This window comes from Chelonoidis abingdonii, chromosome 1 (genome assembly GCF_003597395.2).
Source record: "Chelonoidis abingdonii isolate Lonesome George chromosome 1, CheloAbing_2.0, whole genome shotgun sequence".
Lineage (NCBI taxonomy): Eukaryota > Metazoa > Chordata > Testudines > Testudinidae > Chelonoidis > Chelonoidis abingdonii.
Window position 1 is genome coordinate 209,862,951 of NC_133769.1, and position 20,763 is coordinate 209,883,713.

Here is a 20,763-nt window from a genome sequence, read left to right on the forward strand (position 1 = left end):
CCCTGGGTTACTTCCCTCTCCTGCCCTTCAGCTTGTGAAGGGGCTTCTTGCCCTCCTTCTACACAAGCCAGGTGCCCCTTACCTAGGGTTTCTTTTGGATTTCTCAGCCCACCGCAGCACTCTCCTCTCCTCTCCTCTCCTCTCCAACGAAACCTTCCTGCTCCAATTCCCACCCTGTCTGACTGAAGCAGGGGAGTTTTATCACATGACTGACTGCTGGTGCTCTAGTTGGTTACAGGTGCTCTAATTGGCTTCAGGTGCTCTAGTTAATCTATAGCAAACTTTCCTCCTCTTGTAGGGAATAAGGCTCCCTGCTAACACTCTCCTGCTGCCCTCTGGCCATGCTGTATCACAATGTATAAACTGCAAAGTGAGGGTGTAATTGTAGCACAGATAGGCATATCTGTATTAGCTTTAATCTAGCTAGTGTGGGTAACAGTAACAGTGCACACATAGTGTCAAGGACTTTAATATGAGCTATCAACCAGAGTACAAGCCCTCCATGGACTCTAGGCATGTACTGCATTTTGGTTGGTAGCCCATTATGAAACCTGTGCTGCTATGAGTACACTGCTCTTGTGATATGTGCTAGCTAAATTAAAACTGTCTCATGTATGCCTACCCATGCTACAATCACATCTTCACTTTGCAGTGTAGACATGCCAAAAGTGCTTCACAAAGGCTCTGTTATTGCCAGTTAACACATGGGGAAATGACACATAAGGAGGGTAAGTGACTTGGCCAATATCACAAAATGAGTTAATGGTAGAATCATCTTAGTCCTGACCTGAGCCAAGTTAACTAATTTCACAGTGAGTCTCTCAAAATATAGGCCGTTCTCAATTGTACCAAACTGTAAGGTGATTTTGTTATATTGAAATGGGGCACATATTGGAGACCAGATGGTTGCTCTCGGGCTTATTTTTTTGTAATTTAAATCTGGTTTCATTCTTTGTGTCAGTGCTAATCCATTATACATTGTACTAATATATCACCTTCTACTAACTTACAATTAATAAAATGGCATTTCATAGCTTCATAATTGCAATTATGATATCTTCTTATCAATGTCCAATTAAATAGTCATGCTTTATTATACAGTTTTAGTTGTGTCTAAATCTTATACATTTTTACTTTTTTTTTTTTTTTTTTAATAACATGGATTTTTGGCTAATATTGTCAGTTGTGTTGTAGATAATCTTTTCATAAAACTTACGGAATTGCTTTTCTGGATGAATGGTGGTTAGGTTTTTACTTTTTGGATACTTAACATTATAAAGTAGGAAATATAAAGTAAAAAAATATTTATTCAGACCTGATTTTATTATTTGTTTATTCCTAGGCACCCACTGTTTCCATTATTAGCACTATTATTTGAAAAATGTGAACAATCTACACAGGGCTCAGAAGGCACTACCTCTGCTAGTTTTGATGTAGATATTGAAAATTTTGTAAGGAAGCAGGAGAAGGAAGGAAAACCCTTTTTTTGTGAAGATCCAGAAACTGATAATTTAGTAAGTATAAAGCATTTCTATGAAGCAAATGACGCTTCTCCCTTTTATTCCCAATTACTTCTCTCAACTGTTGCTCTTGGTAGATTCCCAAATCTTTTGACCATACAATGGTGTATTGTTAATATTGCAAATACTGAATTCTGAAACTAAAGATCAGAAAAAGTCTGTAAACTTAGTTTATCTTTTTATCCTTTTTTTCTTATCTACAAGCATCTATTGCATCCTTCATTTTGACCACCTGCCTCACATTTTTCAGTACTTGTTTCCAATATGTGCTCCTAAAACGGCTGAGGTTAACATTATATTTAGAGATGAGTTAAGACACATACCCACTACAATCCAGTTGACTGTACTGCGTAGTTTCTCAGAAGACAATCAGATAATTTTTGTTCACTGTTCTATATATCTTATCTAGTCAGATTTTCCTGTTGTGTGTTCTTTGCCCTGATGCATCTGCATAGTCTGAGGGTATGTCTACACTACGGGATAATTCCAATTTAAATTAAACCGGTTTTATAAAAGAGATAGTATAAAGTCGATTGCACGCGGCCACACTAGGCGCTTAAATTTGGCGGTGTGCATCCATGGTCCGAGGCTAGCGTCGATTTCTGGAGCATTGCACTGTGGGTAGCTATCCCATAGCTATCCCATAGTTCCCGCAGTCTCCCCCACCCCTTGGAATTTTGGGTTGAGAGCCCAGTGCCTGATGGGCAAAAATCATTGTCGCGGGTGGTTCTGGGTACAGCCTCACCCCTCCCTTCGTGAAAGCAGCAGACAACCGTTTCGCACCTTTTTTCCTGGGTGAACTGTGCATGGACCCTGCTCAGATCAACACCGCAATCGTGAAAGTTGTGAACACCTCGCGGATTCTCGTGCAGTCTATGGTGAACCATGAACTGCAAAGGCAGACGAGGAGGAGGCGGCTACGGCAGCGCGGCAACGAGAGTGATGAGGACATGGACACTGAATTCTCCCTAACTGCGGGCCCCTGCGCTTTGGAGATCCTGCTGGTAATGGGGCAGGTTCTACCCATTGAACGTCGATTTTGGGCCCGGGAAACAAGCACAGAGGGGTGAAACTGCATAGTTTTGCAGGTGTGGGACGATTTGCAGTGGCTGCGAAACTTTCGCATGCGTAAGGGCAGTTTCATGGAACTTTGTGACTTGTTCCCCTGCCCTGAAACGCCATAATACCAAGATGAGAGCAGCCTCACAGTGGAGAAGCGAGTGGCAATAGCCTTCTCTGAAGCTTGCAACGCCAGACAGCTACCGGTCAGTCGGGAATCAATTTGGAGTGGGAAAATCTACTGTGGGGGCTGCTGTGATGCAAGTAGCCAAAGCAATCACTAAGCTGCTGCTACAAAAGGTTGTGACTCTAGGAAACGTGCAGGCCATAGTGGATGGCTTTGCTGCAATGGGATTCCCTAACTGTAGGGGGGGCGATAGATGGAACCCATATCCCTATCTTGGCACCGGCGCACCAGGCCACCCAGTACATAAACCACAAGGGGTACTTTTCAATGGTGCTGCAAGCACTGGTGGATCACAAGGGACGTTTCACCAACATCCATGTGGGATGGCCAGGAAGGGTTCATGATGCTCGTGTCTTCAGAAGCACTGCTCTGTTTAAAATGCTGCAGCAAGGAATTTACTTCCCAGACCAGAAAATAACAGTTGGGGATGTTGAAATGCCTGTAGTTATCCTGGGTGACCCAGCCTACCCCTTGATGCCATGGCTCATGAAGCCATACACAGGCAGCCTGGACAGTGGTCAGGAGCTGTTTCAACTACAGGCTGAGCAAGTGCAGAATGGTGGTAGAATGTGCATTTGGCCGTTTAAAGGCGCGCTGGCGCACATTACTGACTCGCTCAGACCTCAGCCAAACCAATGTCCCCTTGTTATTGCTGCTTGCTGTGTGCTCCACAATCTCTGTGAGAGTAAGGGGGAGACCTTTATGGCAGGGTGGGAGGCTGAGGCAAATCACCTGGCCGCTGATTACGCAACTGTGCAGCAGACACCAGGGCGATTAGAAGAGCACACCAGGAAGCGGTGCGCATCAGAGAAGCTTTGAAACCGAGTTTCATCACGGGCCAGGGTACGGTGTGACTGCTGTGTTTGTTTCCCCTTGATGAACCCCACCCCCTTTGATTGACTCATTCCCTGTAAGCAACCCACCCTCCCCTTCGATTACAGCTTGCTTAAGGAAATAAAGTCACTATCATTTAAAAATCATGTATTCTTTATTTAAAAGGTCATTATATAAAAGAGGGAGAGAACTGACAAGGTAGCCCGGGTGCGGTTTGGGAGGAGGATAGGAGGAAAGGAAAAGGCCACTAAAATCATTTCAATGTAATGACAGCCTTTTGGTTGGGCTGTCCACATGGGGTGGAGTGGGCGGGTGCAAAAGCCTTCTCCCCCACGCGTTCTTCACACGTCTGGGTGAGGAAGATATGGAACATGGTGAGTACTGAGGGTGGTTACACAGGGCTGCAGCGGCACTCTGTGACCTCGCTGCTCTTCCTGAAGCTCCACCAGACGTCGGAGGATGTCAGTTTGATCACGCAGCAGCCCCAGCGTTTCATCCCGCCACCGCTGATCTTCCTGCCTACACACCTCTCATCTCGAGCGTCCCTCCTGTCCTCACGTTCACTGGCATCTTTCCTGTAATTTGATACCACGTCCTTCCACTGATTCAGATGAGCTCTTTTCATTGCGAGTTACTTCCATGATTTCCGAGAACATTTCATCTCACGTCCTCTTCTTCCTCCGCCTTATCTGAGCTAGCCTTCGGGATGGAGTAGGGAGGCTTGAAAAATGTGCAGCTGCATGAGGGAGGGGAAAAAAGGGAGAGAAGTATTTAAAAAGATACATTTTACAGAACAATGGTTATACTCTTTCACAGTGAACAACACTATTCACCTTACACAGCACATGTGATTTCACTACAGGTCGCATTTTGCATCTTAATTTTGAGTGCCTGGGCTCTGGTGTTACAGATCTCACAGACGCAGGTCCGGGCATCAGAATTCAGCTTGCATGCGGCCATGGTAAGCCATTGTCTTTCGGCTTCTGCAGCCTTCATTTCCATTTGCAGAAGCCACCCCACCCCCCTCCAATTCTCTAGGATGATCGCTTTACCCCCCCCCCCCACCGCATGGTTGGTATCATGGAAGATCACTGCTAATCACCCCCCTTCCCCCCACCGCCGCGTGGCTGGTAGCTGGAAGATTCCTGCTAGCCAAACGCGAGAAAGCTCAGCGCTATCCTTCCTTCCCTCCCCCTGCTTGGCTACATGCAAAGAAGGATTTCTTGTAAGCAACAGTCAAACACCCCTGTAGGAAAAAGGCCATCTCTGTCCCCTTAATTAAATTCCTGAATTTCAACCAGGTTACCATGAACGATATCACTCTGCTGAGGATAAACAGAGCGAGATAAAGAACGGATGTTTCTTGAATGCAGCAATCACCGGCCACCATACGCAGCTATGCTTTGTCATGCAATGATACCGATTACTTGCTACATGCATGGCGTGGTAAAGTGTCCTACCATGGTGGACGGAACAAGGCTGCCTTGCCCAGAAACCTTCTGCAAAGGCTTTTGGAGTACCTCCAGGAGCGCTTCATGGAGATGTCCCTGGAGGATTTCTGCTCCATCCCCAGACATGTTAACAAACTTTTCCAGTAACTTTACTGCCTGCGAATGCATCCCCAAGCCCTCAGGGCAAATCAATCATTAAAAAAAGCTTGCTTTTAAACCATGTTTTATATTTACAAAGGTACACTCACCAGAGGTCTCTTCCATGGCTTCACTGTCTGGGCTAGTGGGTTGGGAGGGGCTGGGACGGTAATTTCGTCTGGGTCAGAAAAAGATCCTGGCTGTTGGGGCTGATGGAGTGCTGTGTGCTCTCTGCAAGCTCGTCCTCCTCTTTCCTCCTCCTCACCTTCCCCATCCGCATAATCCTCAGGCATGGCTGAGATTACAACCCCCACCACGGAATCCAAGGACAGGGTGGGGTAGTGGTGGCACAGCCCCCTAAAATTGCATGCAGCTCAGCGTAGAAGCGGCATGTTTTCGGCTCCTGCCCCAGACCTTCCGTTTGCTTCTTTGGTTTTCTGGTAGGGCTTGTCTGAGCTCCTTCACTTTCACTCTGCACTGCACTGAGTCCCTGGTGTGGCCTTTCTCCATCATGGGCCTTGGAAATTTTTTCAAATGTTTTTTCATTTCGTCTTTTGGAACGGAGATCTGTTAGCACAGAGTCCTCTCCCCATATAGCGATCAGATCCAGTACCTGCCGTGTGGTCCATGCTGGAGCTCTTTTTCTATTCTCTATTGCATTGCTACCTGTGCTGATGAGCTCTGCATGGTCACCTGTGCTGATCAGAGCTCCACGCTGGCCAAACAGGAAATGAAATTCAAAAGTTCGCGGGGCTTTTTCTGTCTACCTGGCCGGTGCATCCGAGTTCAGATAGCTGTCCAGAGCAGTCGGTGGTGCACTGTGGGATACAGCCCGGAGGCTAATACCATCGATTTGCGGCCACACTAACCCTAATCCGATATGATAATACCGACTTTAGCGCTACTCCTCTCATTGAGGAGTACAGAAACCGATTTAAAGAGCCCTTTATATTGATTTAAAGGGCCTCGTAGTGTGGACGGGTGCGGCGTTAAATCGATTTAATGCTGCTAATATCGGTATAAACACGTACTGTAGACCAGGCCTGAGGGAGGAAAGGTTAGAAAATTTGCCCACTAACTTTTATACATAAGAAGAAGTCTGAGGCCTCATATGCAATAGGAATATAAGGAAATCTTTTTTAAAAAAAATTCAAGTAGAACAGTTTGTGTTGAATGATAAATCAGTTTGAGAAGCATTTCTAAATGATACTCAGTTTGGTATTTTGGGCCTACGTAAAAAGCTGTTCAAATCGAGAGTCCTATAAGGTTGTGTCTGTTTTGTAGCAATAAATGGAATTCTGCCATTTCAGACAAGGCAGAGAGAAGGAGCTTCAACTTAGGCAGCTGATGAGTACTTGCAGGTAGAGAGGATCAAAGAGTCAGTACCACTGAAGTCCCAGTTGCTCAGAAGAAGCCTACTAAAAGAGCATTCCAACTTACACGGAAGGAACTCACTGTCTGGTCCAAAAAGGCCAGTGTGTCTCTTTTGACATGCATCACACAAAAAATGTTTGACTACTTTATTTTTGTGTTAGAGTGAGATACCTTTTCTCTGTATTCCACCTAGGTCAGTGAGTCCTGCTAGCTTCTCACGCACACATGTCAAGCCCAGTAAAGGCCCTTCTCCGTAAATTCATCCTCAGAAGTCTGTCTTAGTACCTCTTGCATTGCAATTTCTTGGTAGGGCTATGATTTCAGTGTTTTTAACGATGAGTGTCAAAAGAATGTTGGCTTGTGATCTATGGCATCCACACAGAGTTCCAGACATATTTTTACAAGGAATTATTGCTTGAAGTCCGCCTCATTGAACCTGTTGAAAGGAGGCAAAAAAGATTATTGTATTGCCTTTTGATCAAGATCTATTTTATTTTGGTTTTGGTTTTTTCGCTTTGTTACAGTATATCTATATTCTTCCTACATTGTTGCAAGTTCTGTATTTTTACAAACATGGCCTTGGAGCTTTAGAGACTCAAAGTAGGGATCTATTATGTATCTTTGGAGAAAAGATAGTTTCCTATTCTTTGTTTTCTAAAATTGTGTGCATAAGTATATTTTAAAGATTAAAAGACTGTAAACAAAGATTAATGATAAATGGCAATAGATTGAATTGGGGAAGGTGTCTGTTGGGATACCCACAAAGGCTGGTGGTAACATTTTTAGCAGTCTTGAGTCAGTAAACATGTTTCATTTATTAATGTAATGAAATTAGGAAACAAGTCAGGGCAGAAGAATGTTGTAATAGAAAGGGACTTAAATTAAAAACATGCAGTTAATAACTTGGAGGAAGGGAAAGGTGGGAGACACAAGTCAATACATCTGGGGAAAACGTAAATTCTTATTTTTGGGTTAAACAGATGGGAGAAACCTAAGTTGTTTGGAAGTGACACAGAGGAGATATCAAGGTGATAGAGTGACAGAGAGGTGACAGCAAATTAGACATGAGTGTACATGGCTACCAAAAGTCAATTTTGGCTACATATAGAAAGACATGATATTGTGGAGCAGGGAGGTAGGTAATAATTCTTATTTATATGGCACTTTTGTGACTGTGGTTGAAATACTGGGTTTCTTTCTGGGTACAAGACCAGAAAGGTATTGACAAATTGGAAGGAATTCAGAAAGGATCATCAGAAACTATCAGGGTTCTGGAGGGAGTGAAGTATGAGGCAACGTTGAAGGGCTTAATACATATTTAAATGAAGCTACTTGGGGGGAGGGGAGAGAATGTGCTGTACTGGAAAGGTTACAGTAGGCTTACTTGCAGATTATATTCATTTGAGGTGCAGAGAAGAGCTCATGGTGGAGGGCAACTCCATGACTAGACTTGAATGAAGGGGAGATAGATAGCTGAGGTTATTTCCATTGTCAAGTAGAAAGTTTGTTTTGGTGACTTGTAATTGAACAGAGTTAGACTGGAAGACCCAGTTTGTGTTCAAGAAAGATGGAGAAGCAGTTAAGGAGTTAGTGAAATATTTACATTATATTCATTTATAGGCCTTTCAGTGGCACTCCTGTGTAGTCTGAGTACCCCAGAGGCATTAATGCATAATCAACACCTATGTGAGGTGGAGAGATCTTACTATCCCCATTTTGCAGATGAAGAACTGAAGCACAGCGATTCAGTGGTTTGTCCAAGGTCCCAGCTAGGAATAGAATTCAGAATTCCTGAGTCCCAGTCTAGTGTTTCAACCATGAGACCTTTGTGTATCTCTAACAGAGAGGCAAAGTTTGGTGTAATTTACATAAGAAACGGTCATTGATATTGTGAAATAATTTGCCCAAGCAAAAAAAAGACGAAATGTGTTTGTATCCTATACCGGTTCTGTGGTTAAATCCAGTAGTAGAGTGGCTGTTGCCATCATAGACAAAAATAATGGACAGAATGTGGAAGAGAGAAAATAAACCAGGTCCTTCTACAGGCTTTTTGAAAGCCGTAAGCAGCAGGGGCACATGGTGTTTGTTCATTTTAACTAGAATGTTAATGACCCAGTGAAGTCCTTGTGAAATACTCATACCACTATATTATCATAAGTGTGGGTAATAATAATAACTGCTTCATTAAGAGTTATAATGATATATTCTCTCCCATCATATGAAAAGTATAGCCAAACCAATGAAAAACATTGCAGGTTTACTAACATTCTGTAAGACCCGCCACACTGTTACCACCATTTTAGATTCCTCTTGAAAAGGAAAGAGCCCCGCTGGAGACATTTCACACCTTCAAATTGTTTTCACTTAAAATATCTTGTTTAAATATGAGGTTCATTGTCAACGGGGGGAAACACATTTAATGGTTTTAAAGAGCCAGAAAGATTTCTTTCTGAGAAAGATTGCAGCCATTATTTCAGATTCAGTCATCTTTGATGTCATGAGTCACATGGTACGTGATCTTGTGAGTCTGTCGCTTGATAACATGACAGAACTGTAAGCAGAATTCCCTAAACAGACCATTGGTTTTAGAGTCATTTTTAAGTCCATGATCCCAGTATATTGACTGGCAGGATTTCTTATAGTATTAGAATTGAGGGACAGCTCTTTTCTTTCCTCACTTCTGCCAGTTTATTAGCCTGTAATGCCTAATTACAGGCTAATAAACTGGACTGTTTACAGGACTGCTAATTACAGGACTGACAGCAAAGGAGTGCCTGACTGCTGCTGCTCGTATATCAGCCACAGCTTTTGGCTGGTATCTTAGCATTTCTTGGGGGGTATTTTTTTTTCAGACTTCTATTAATCTGCCTTAGATTCTGTCATCAAAATAAGTAAAAATGAAAGTCATATTATTCTGCATGAAGTAGATCAGATGATACTGCCTCAAGGTATTTTTAACTTTTTGAATATTAACAAAGACACTGTTTTTCTTTGCCCTCTGCTCCTGGTTTCTTTTGAGAGGAATAATCAAAATCTTTAAAGCTCATTTGCCCATAGATCATGTGGACTTGTTTATGTCTTATTCCAAATACCTTAGATAGGTTCTCCATGGTATGTCTGTTAGTCATACTCCTCCCCTATTTGGGAGCTTTCCACTATGAGATAATTAAGAAATGACACCTTTGACCAGTGTAACCTCTTCCCCCACCTGTTGGTATTATTGGACATTCTGTATTGGTCACACATCAATATACAGTCCAGTCAGTCAAGGGTACCAAAGAAATGAGCAGAAGAGTTAGTCCCCAAGAACCAACCAGACACAGGGTCTTATGTCAACTCTCCTTGAATTATTGGTGTTCCCACAAGTGAGGTTTGCAACTGGTTGCAGTGACAGCCTTTCCTCCCTTATAACCTTTAAAAATATATATTTATATATCCCAGGTGGAGTGGGCAGGATCCTTAATTACAAGGTTGATTCCTCCTCCTCCTTCCACCCACCCCCAGCTTCTTTTCTTCTGTCTTTTGCCTCAGCTCATCCAGGCAAAGAAAGCAGGCACTAACAGGGGCTGTTATTAGGATAGCCCAGAGAGACTCAGACTGGGCCACACAACTGCAAGGCTCCCTTCTCTCCAGTGTAGGCCCCGTTGCATTTTCTGTGGACACATAAACATGTTGGGGGTAAATACCAGCTCAATAGTACAATGTCATCTTGGAATAAGAGCTGAATTAGAGAGAGCCATGCATTTCAGTATTGATTTAAAAGAAGCCACATATTTCAGTACCAACAGACGAAAAGCCATGAGCTTGGCCAAGGTGAAAGAGCTTTCTTTTTACTTTGAGGGCTGGGGGAGAACAGCTTTCAGAATTTAGACTTAATGGACAGCAGGTTTAAAACAAACTAAAGGAAGTATTTCTTCACACAATGCACAGTCAACCTGTGGAACTCCTTGCCAGAGGATGTTGTGAAGGCCAAGACTATATAACAAGGTTAAAAAAAGAATTAGATAAATTCATGGAGGATAGGTCCATCAATGGTTATTAGCCAGGATAGGCAGGGATGGTGTCCCTAGTCTCGGTTTGACAGAAGCTGGGAATGAGTGACAGGGGATGGATCACTTGATGATTTCCTGTTTTGTTCATTCCCTCTGGGGCACCTGGCATTGGCCACGGTTGGAAGACAGGATACTGGGCTAGGTGGACCTTTGGTCTGACCCGGTGTGGCCATTCTTATGTTCTTATGACTTACTCAGTGTTGCTTCAAGGACTGTTCTGAGGTCACAGTAGCTCCCCAATAATTCGGATACTGTGACCATGGTCCTCAGCAAACCCATATGGCTCAAGGGCAGCACAGAGGCTAATCCACTAATTGCAGGACATTCTGAGCAATCATAAAGGATGGTCTGGGAGTCTCCCATGGATCAGTAACAGAACCCTACAGGTGATTCATACACCTAAACTGGCTGAGAAGCTCCCAAGGAAGGGGTTGATCAAGTGTACATGGCCTCTAAAGAGTGGTTTGCCAACATGGCACAGATCTTTTGGGAATGAAGCCGTTTGGCTAAAATGGGAGTGGATTGTGAGCTTTACTGGGTTGCAGAATCTTAAAGCACAGTGATTCAGCAGTTTTTAGTAAATTTGAGTCATTTTGATGACTTCCTATTACTTTGATCCTATGAGGGCTACTCACTACTTAAGTGAGCGGATGGATTCCTGCATTAATGCTATGCAAAAGATTTCAGCATGCGAAAGTCTTGCAGAATTTACTTGGAATATTTCTAAGGACCACATTAGTGCACCTATAGTTGAGAGTGACATCTAAATTAAATTTCAGCACTGTCTGATTATTTGAATTGAGAGGATTCACGCAATTGAATCAATTGGCATAGTATCCTAAAGGGTGCCACTCCGAACATCGTCTCATACAAAGACCATTGAAATCAGTGGAAAGACTCCCATTGACTTCAGTAGACTTTGGATCAGGCCCCAGTGAATAACTCTGATGTAATGTATCCTAGGGAAGATACACATTAGTACTTGTATTCTTTTCATCCTAGATGCAGTGTAATGGTACAACCATTGTTCGCACTGGGTAATGAGATTTCTTTATTGGATCACTACTAAGAAAGCCACAGGGGCTTACCAATGAGACTTGTTAGCAGTATGTTTTGCGAGTTCTTTTGTTACAGATATTACCAAGCAGAGTATTTAGAGTAGCTCAGATCACCCAGAATAGTGAAAAGGCTATCTGGCAATATTTAAAAAGAAGACTTAACAAATTAGCAGTTTAACATTATCCACTTATTTTTACACCTATTGGAATTGATCCAGAGAATTAAAGATTAGTTAGAATCATCAGTTGGTTGCGTTACTCAGAAGTGTACACTAACGCTTTTCAAAGACAACACTGAGGTGTATGTGTGTTCTTTTGTAACATAATCTTTGATGTGTCTGCTGACCCCAAAGTATTGAGGTGGCCTCCTGCGAATAGTGTGTCTGACTATATTTCCCAACATGTCCCTGTGGGGGACATATGGAGTTGGTGTTGCTAATCCAGGCAGTTATTTATCATATGAGAAGTAGCATAGAAACTCAGAGCAATGCATGTTTCCTTTATCAGATTTATGGTATTATTTAGAGGCAAGGAGAGACTTTCCATAGGAAGAGTGATCTTGAGACAAGTAAAAGGGTTATGGCAAAGGTGGACAAAATAATGAATAATATATAGAAAATGAATCTGCACACTCCTGTTTACTCTTATTCATAATATAAGAGCAAGGGATTTTCAGTGCAATTCAAAGGCAACACATTTAAGGCTGATTTTAAAAACAGTTTTCACACAACATGTGGAATTCATTGTCATTGAAGCCAAACTTAATAGACATCAAAGGATTAGATATTTTGTACTGATAATATGCCTGATATGACTCTCACTGAAGTCAATGGGAGTCTTTCCATTGACTTTAATTGACTTTGGTTTAGATTCAGTACAGTTGCAATAGATACAATACAATTTTTTAGAAGAACAATAAACCCTCATCTTTTAGTGCATAAGTCAATCTGATAGGATATCTGACATGGTGGAAGGTCAGAAGGAAACTTCTTCCATGGGCACTTTATTTTATAACTGTCCTGCTATAAGGTTTCTTTCAACTTCCTCTGAAGTATCTGGTGCTGGCCAGTTTCACTGAAAGGATATTGAAATCCTATTCCCTGTTTTGTAGTATATGCCTGGGTTTGCTTAAAACAATATCGATGTACTTTTTACTGTCTGGTACCTATGGAGAAATTATTCTGCTTACTGAATTTAACCGTTAGTGGATGTTTCAGATTTGTTTCTGCAACTGGAAAGACAATATCAGATGGCTGTTGACACCCATAGTTAGGTGACATGTAATAGTCAGTCATGCTGGGGGAAAATAATTCTAATGCTTTGTCCACAGGAAGTTAAGACTGCAGATGTACTTGTTCCCTGCGAAAACATGCACATCCCAATTTTCAGGCTGTGGTCTCTTTTTCTCTCAAGCGAATTACAATTAAATATTATTTTTGCTCTGATTGTATGGAAGTGTTTCTCTATGGTCTATTTGTTCTGTTTCGGACTATTGTGCTAGAATTTTATTTTTATTCTCTTGTTTTTAGTGTGTCTAGCTCTCACTTTATCTTACATTAGTTTTGTCCTTGCTTTAATGTTAATTACAGTATCACCACTAATCTGAGACAGAGGGTCAGAACTGAGGCAAGGTAACTTATTTCAAACAAGTAAAAGTTTTGATACCTAGGTAATACTATGGGTACTGTCCATCTGATCCTATAGATTAACATTAGTCAAGTCCTCCAGTGAATGCTACGTACTGTTGTATGCTCATTGTGACTTTGTCCATGAATATGTTTTGTTCCTGGTCCGCCTTCAAGCCAGTAGAGAATAGTTTGGTGAGGCTAAAAAAAGTTTATATTTAGGCTGTTTACGTGTAGTTACATCAAGTCTTGCTTTGCCACTGGTTGTTTTGTTTTTAAGTTCTTTGTGCAAAATCCATATTCTACCATTGTGGCATTACAGGACAATTATTCAATAATTCTTCCACCAAGAACAATATACCCTTAAAAGCAGGTGACCTGCTGGTTAAATATGCATGTTCATGATCATTTATATGGGATCTGGTGGTATTTAAACACAATTTTAAAGGCAACTGCTGGAAGAGGGCATTGGTCTAGAAGATTATCTGTTGTATTCTTTCATCATGGCTCGGTGCTTTTTTTTTTTTTTTTTTTTTAAATCACTAGGACTCTGTGTAGTCAAAATATTGAAATCTGGTGAATGTGCATTAATATTTTAAATAACACTTTGAGCACATGGATCTGATTTTTCTGCAGCTTTTCTTTTAAAGACTCAGAAGCATTTGCCATCCCTACAGATAAAGTTTTGGACCGAAGGGCATTGGTCTAGAAGATTATCTGTTGTATTCTTTCATCATGGCTCGGTGCTTTTTTTTTTTTTTTTTTTTTTTAAATCACTAGGACTCTGTGTAGTCAAAATATTGAAATCTGGTGAATGTGCATTAATATTTTAAATAACACTTTGAGCACATGGATCTGATTTTTCTGCAGCTTTTCTTTTAAAGACTCAGAAGCATTTGCCATCCCTACAGATAAAGTTTTGGACCGAAGGGCTAGTTTTGCCTTTCATTGCTGTGAGTTTCGACATACCACTTTTTAGATTTACTAAAACTTCATACAAGAAAGAGATCCTCTCCTTGAAGAGTAAGGAAAAGTTCAGGCACAATGTAGGTTCCATCCATCATGGAAAACAATGTACACACAAATTTGCCTGTCTTAAGATGCCCTTAACTAAGGTTACTTCAGCCCCTTAGCTTAGTTTCTGCCATATATAGCCAAATGGGTGACTGTTAAATGATCATTTTTGATCACTGGCTTCAGTGCTCTGGCCAGGCAAGCAAATCAATGTACATGGTGAATACGTCCAAAATAGTGCACAAAAGAAATCCAAACTTAATAGAATAAGGCGAATCTTTTATGACATCCAGAATAGCAAGTCAGTGTTGTAGAGGATGCATTGTACAACAGCCAGCCAAGGAGTATTGTGTCTGAATTTGGCCTGCACACTACTTTAACATCCTGTATTCACTGCTGTACAATCAGTCTTGAAAGACCATTTGGTTTTGGTTGTAGCTATTCTGCCATGATATTTACAATTCCTGACACTGTTTTTATTCCCTGAGTAGTACCACTAGTTATCCCGGATTGCAAGTCTTCTGTATCAGCAAAGAGTACAAGATTTGTTATCATGCGCAAATCAGATTTCACCATCTCTTGCTCAGTTACTTACCTGTCAGTTGATTCATCAGCAAGCACAGTAACAAAGCTAGCTATTTGTATATATTTCTGAGGCACTTCCTGAAGAGACTTTGCATTTGTAAAGTCTTCCATGCTATAGTTATTAATATGATTTGATCTAGGACAAGGGTGGGCAAACTTTTTGGCCTGGGTATTGAAATTATATGGCGGGCCATGAATGCTCATGAAATTCGGGATTGGGGTAAGGGAGAGGATGAGGGCTCTAACCTGGGGTGCGGGCTGTAGGGTGCAGGAGCGGTTCAGAGGGTGGGAGGGGGATCAGGGCTGGGACAGGGGGTTGGGGCGCTGGAGGGGTTCAGGGACGCAGGCTCCGGGTGGTGGTTACCTCAAGCAGTTCTCGCCAGTGGCGGCATATCCCCTTCGAACTCCTACGTGTGGCCAGGTGGCTCCGTGCGCTGCTCTGTCCACTGGCACCACCCCTACAGCTCCCATCAGCTGCAGTTCCCAGCTGATGGGAGCTGCCGGGGCAGTGCTTGGGGCAAGAGCAGTGTATGGAGCCCCCTGGCTGTTCCTACGTGTAGGAGCCGGAGTGGGGACATGCTGCTGCTGCTGCTTCCGGGAGCTGCATGTAGCAGGGCAAGCCCTGGACCCTGCTCCCCAGCTGGAGCGCAAGGGCCGGATTAAAACATCTGAAGGGCCGAATGCAGCCCCCAGGCCATAGTCTGCCCACCCCAATCTAGGATTAAGGACACTTTTGGCCTTCAAATAGCAAAATCTCAGAATCCATAGAACTAAAATCTTGTTTAGTGACTGTAAAGAGTGTTTAAACAAGGTGACAAACTGTTGGATCTCCTTATTTAACACTTAACAGAAAATTATATAGTAACAGGTTCTCATTGGGGGCAAAGCAACTTGTTTTCTGCATCAGTGTATTTTGCATGAGCAGCAGAGAAATCATGTATGTGTAGCAAATCAATTCTAAAGGTTTTTCACCCACGTACAAGAAGAGTTCTCTTATCAGAAAGCTTCTCATGTTTTCTGTAAATTACGCAGAACATTTCATCTTTCTGACATGAAATACATCAGTAGTAGCTTTTAATTAATTCTGGAAATTGCATTTAACTCTAAGTATCTCATTTTTCTTGTGTGTCATGTGCTTTATTCTTACTTGGCCCAGGGCCTCCAATATTGCGCTCTGCTGATGCTGGTTTTTTACCCCAAAACCCAGCAGTGTGGTTCAATGTCTTCCAGACACTTTTCAGATTTGTTTAAAATTAGGTGCGTAGATAGTCTTTACACTAATGTTTCTTAAGTAAATCAAGGATTGCTGTGATAAATCAGACTACCTGTCCTTAGTAGCAGTAAATTTGCAGTTTGAAGGCTGCAACAGAGTATTAGGGAGAGATCATCTCCATTCTAAATAAAATCAAATTGTATTTAGCAGCAGCAAGTAATGAAAATTTTAGTTAGTTTGAGTAAACTGTAAGCTCTATGGGGATAGGGGCAGACTTTGTTAGGTACATCTAGTGCTTAGCACAATGGTGTCGATCTCTGACTGAGGCCTCTAATGCCGCTACAATATAAATAATAATACACAGACTACGTTGGCTCAGCTGAAAAATTAAACTATTGCTTCCCTTTTTGGCAAAGATTCCTGACTGCCTTTGAGCTACCTGACTGCAGCACAGACCTCTGATGAGAGCACTTATATCCAACACATTATCCTCAGATATGCTTGGTAGTGTGCTTTTTCCCTTGTATCAGCCCCTTTTCCCAAAGCATTGCATATCTGGCTGACAGCAGCTAGGCTCTTCCCTCTGCCCAGCATCTTCTCCCCTCCACTCTCACTGGTAGCGGTGTTACTGCTCCTCTCTGTCCCTGCTCTTGAGGCAACTTAGTTCTTTCTGCTCCCCTTTCCCATCCATTCTGTCCTCTGACTAGGGAGTATGCTGCTGTGTCTGATGTCATTCTGGCTCTCCTAATGTCATTGTTTGGTGAACAGGAAGTCTGATGCTTTTACTTGCCCAAATAACAATTCAGCCTGTCTAAGGCTTCTGAGTGATAGGTTTTCCCCTGCCTGCCACAGGATTTTTTTTGTATTTTGTACGTTGTAAGTAATACAGTTCTGTAGGCCGGATAAGATTACACATACATTCCTATTGTCTTCAGATTATCCCCTGAGTGTCCCCAGGTAACCTTCTTACCTTCAGTGAGTTTGTACTGGGATAACAGATTGGAGCTTTGTGAGCAATCCTGTTGATGTACAAAGTGAAATAGGGTGAGCTGATTGTTTCTTAGATGTGTTAGCTCTACAAACTGTCATAAACAGCAGAAAAACAATGCGTTTTTGTTACTAAAGTCAGCAGATATGGCTAAATACACGTAGGACCAGATCTGTTGAGTAAGATGTCAGTTTTATGTAGTCTTGCTTTAAAATAGAACTGCATTTTAAAGCATATGATTACAAATATGTTTATATCCAAAGAATGGCATGAATGGTTATTTCTATTTATTTATTTATTTCCTGACAGGCTCTGTTCTTGTCTAAGAACTGAAAATTCCTCTCCCACTTTTTCACTTTCACGGCTCTGTTCTTGAGGCCTTAAGTTGCTGCCAATGTCCTTTTAGGTAATAGGACAGCATTAATTGGCCACTTGAGTTGCCGAGTAATGGGCAGCACTCCTCCTCAGCAAGGCTTCCATAGCACTTATGGTCTCTCCTGACCCAGGGAGTAAGGGAACAGGACTGAAGAATTGAACCCATTCTTCTGGGTATAGTTCAGAGTACTATTGTTCACCACACCTGCCTGAACCATTTTTTTTTTTAAATTGTACAGTAATATAGACTGTGGCCAAGAGAAGAAAAATCCTATGCTGTATGTGTTTGTTCCATCTTGTTTGACAGTTTACCTAAGCAGTGGATCAACACAGGATTTTGTTCTAAACACATGCCTTTCACACTCCAGTAAAATACAACCTGGGAAAGAGTATTGTGAGCAGCCTTCTGCATCAGTAATTCTGTGTTCTGGTAATTGAAATAGTATATTCTTATAGGTTTTTAAAGTTTGCCCTTTATTAATTATTCATGCAAGTAATAGTGTTTTCTTGCCTTGTTTCTAAGTCTTTTTTCCATCATTCTCTCTAGATGGTAAAGGCAATCCAGGTTCTACGTATTCATCTGCTTGAGCTAGAAAAGGTTAATGAACTCTGCAAGGATTTCTGTAGTCGTTACATTGCCTGTCTGAAAACTAAAATGAACAGTGAAACTCTACTAAGTGGAGAACCGGGAAGTCCTTATTCACCTGTACCATCGCAGGTACATTTCAAGTTAGTTTAAATGAGCTTTTGCTTAGAAATACCACAAAATTTGTAATTACCTTTTTGCTGCACTTTGTAAGAATTTCACATATACGCTGCTTACCTTATTCTTTGTGACTGTGTTTTTATTAAGGTTAGCAACCCTCTTTTGAGGAGCTGAACAGTGGACAAGTTTATCGAAAAGTGTCAATACTTAGAGACATGCCATAATTACTGTTTGCCTGCATTCCTTGTACTTCTTACCTCAGTTCAACAACTTCAAAATAAAATTAAAAAAAAACTTGAATTTGCTGGATGTGCTGCCTTGATGAGAACAGATGTTAAAAAAGAGAACAGACACAAGAAAAAGTTGTCATAACATGCATTGCATCTCTTTGGCAATGTCACCTTAGCTTTGACCCAGCTGTCAGGTTTATCTGCCTCACTGAAGGTGAAAAGTGGGGAGGGATAGCTCAGCAGCTTGAGCATTAGCCTGCTAAACCCAGGGTTGTCAGTTCAATCCTTGAGGGGGGCCATTTTGGGATCTGGGGCAAAATCAGTACTTGGTCCTGCTAGTGAAGGCAGGGGGCTAGACTCAATGACCTTTCAGGGTCCCTTCCAGTTCTATGAGATAAATATATCTCCATTATATTATTAAAAGATGGTTTGGCTCCATGTGTGTATATAAACTGAACATATAAATTGATCCAAACATTTTAGAGTGGACAAAGGTTAACTGTTGGTTTTTAGTCAAAATATTTTAGAGATGTGTCATGTGTCTGTTCTATCTACCTTGTAATATCAACAGTTGCACATATTCTTATACACATGCACTGTATTTGCTAGATTGTTGAAATATCTGATTACAATACCTAATCTATTGTATAAAATAATCTGAGAGATAATGATTGCTTTATTACTCTTTTTGGTACGCCTACTATTCTTTGCCTGTAGAGTGACCAGGTGTCCAGTTTTCAACTGGAAAACACAGTCAAAAAGGAACCCTGGTGGCTCCAGTCAGCATCGCTGACCAGGCTGTTAAAAGTCCAGTCAGGGGTGCTGCAGGGCTAAGGCAGGCTAGTCCCTACCTGTCCTGGCACTGGACTGTGCCCCAGAAGCGGCCAGGATGTCCGGCTCCTAGGCAGGAGGGTCACAGGGCTCCACGCATTTTCCCCACCCCAGGAACCTGCTCTGTACTCCCATTGGCCTGTTCCCTGCCAATGGGAGCTGGGGTGTGATGCCTGCGAGCAAGAGCTGCGCATGGAGGCCCCTGGTCCCCTCACCTAGTAGGCAGTGGACCTGCTGGCCACTTCTGGGGCGCAGCATGGTGCCAGGAGAGCAGGCAGGCAGGCAAGAAGCCTGCCTTAGCCCTGCTGAGCCGCTGACCAGAAGTCGCCTGAGGTAAGCCCGAGCCCTAACCCCCTGCCCCGGCCCTGAGCCCCCCCCCCCTGAGCCGCTGACCAGAAGTCGCCTGAGGTAAGCCCGAGCCCTAACCCCCTGCCCCGGCCCTGAGCCCCCCCCCCAAACCTGGAGCCCTCACCTGCATCCTAAACCCCTCATCCCTGGCCCCAGCTCAGAGCCTGTACCCCCTCCTGCATCCCAGCCCTCTGCCTCAACCCAGAGCCCGTTCTATACCCCAAAGCCCACATCCCCCACCCAGAGCCCTCACCCCCCCAACCCCAACCCCCAGCCCAGAGCCCCTGCTCACACTCTGAACCCCTCATCCCCAGCCCCACCTCAGAGCCCACGCCCAGAGCCCTCCCCCCTTCCTGCATCCCAACTCCCTTCCTCAACCCGCAGCCCCATCCCACATTCCGAATTCCTCCGCTCCAGCCTGGAGCCCCCTCCTGTACCCCAAACCCCTCATCCCCAGCCCCACCTCAGAGCCCACGCCCAGAGCCCTCCCCCCTTCCTGCATCCCAACTCCCTTCCTCAACCCGCAGCCCCATCCCACATTCCGAATTCCTCCGCTCCAGCCTGGAGCCCCCTCCTGTACCCCAAACCCCTCATCCCCAGCCCCACCTCAGAGCCCACGCCCAGAGCCCTCCCCCCTTCCTGCATCCCAACTCCCTTCCTCAACCCGCAGCCCCATCCCACATTCCGAATTCCTCCGCTCCAGCCTGGAGCCCCCTCCTGTACCCCAAACCCCTCATCCCCAGCCCCACCCCAGAGCCCGCACTCCCAGTCGGAGCCCTTACCCCGCCCCCGCACCCCAACTCCCTGCCCTAGCTCAGAGCCCTCTCCCGCGCCCTGAACCCCTCATTTCTGGCCCCACCCTGGAGCCCACCCACAATTAGAGCCCTCATCTCCTCCCACATCCCAACCCCCTGCCCCAGCCCAGTGAAAGTGAGGGTGGTGGAGAGTGAGCCACCAAGGAAGGGGGAATGTAGTGGGCGGGGGTATGGTGTTCGCTTTTGTGTGATTAGAAAGTTGGCAACCCTATTCCCTGAGTGTGGACAATGATGTCATACTATCTAGTAGTTCTTCTTCGAGTGCTTGCTCATATCCATTCCAAGTAGGTGTGCGCGCGCCGCGTGCACGTTCGTCGGAAGAATTTTCCCCTAGCAACACCCGGCGGGTCGGCAGGCGCC

General features: G+C 43.5%; 1 protein-coding gene across 10 annotated transcripts in view; it reads left to right on the forward strand.

Moving 5' to 3' along the window:
* PKNOX1 (PBX/knotted 1 homeobox 1) overlaps positions 1-20,763 on the forward strand; it is a 145,146-nt gene that overhangs the window by 93,761 nt on the left and 30,622 nt on the right. For all 10 annotated transcript variants that reach the window (XM_075073968.1, XM_075073982.1, XM_075073988.1 and 7 more), the window contains 2 exons: positions 1,343-1,514; positions 18,021-18,191. In XM_075073968.1, the coding sequence (XP_074930069.1) occupies positions 1,343-1,514; positions 18,021-18,191 (343 nt within the window). The remainder of the gene's footprint in view (positions 1-1,342; positions 1,515-18,020; positions 18,192-20,763) is intronic.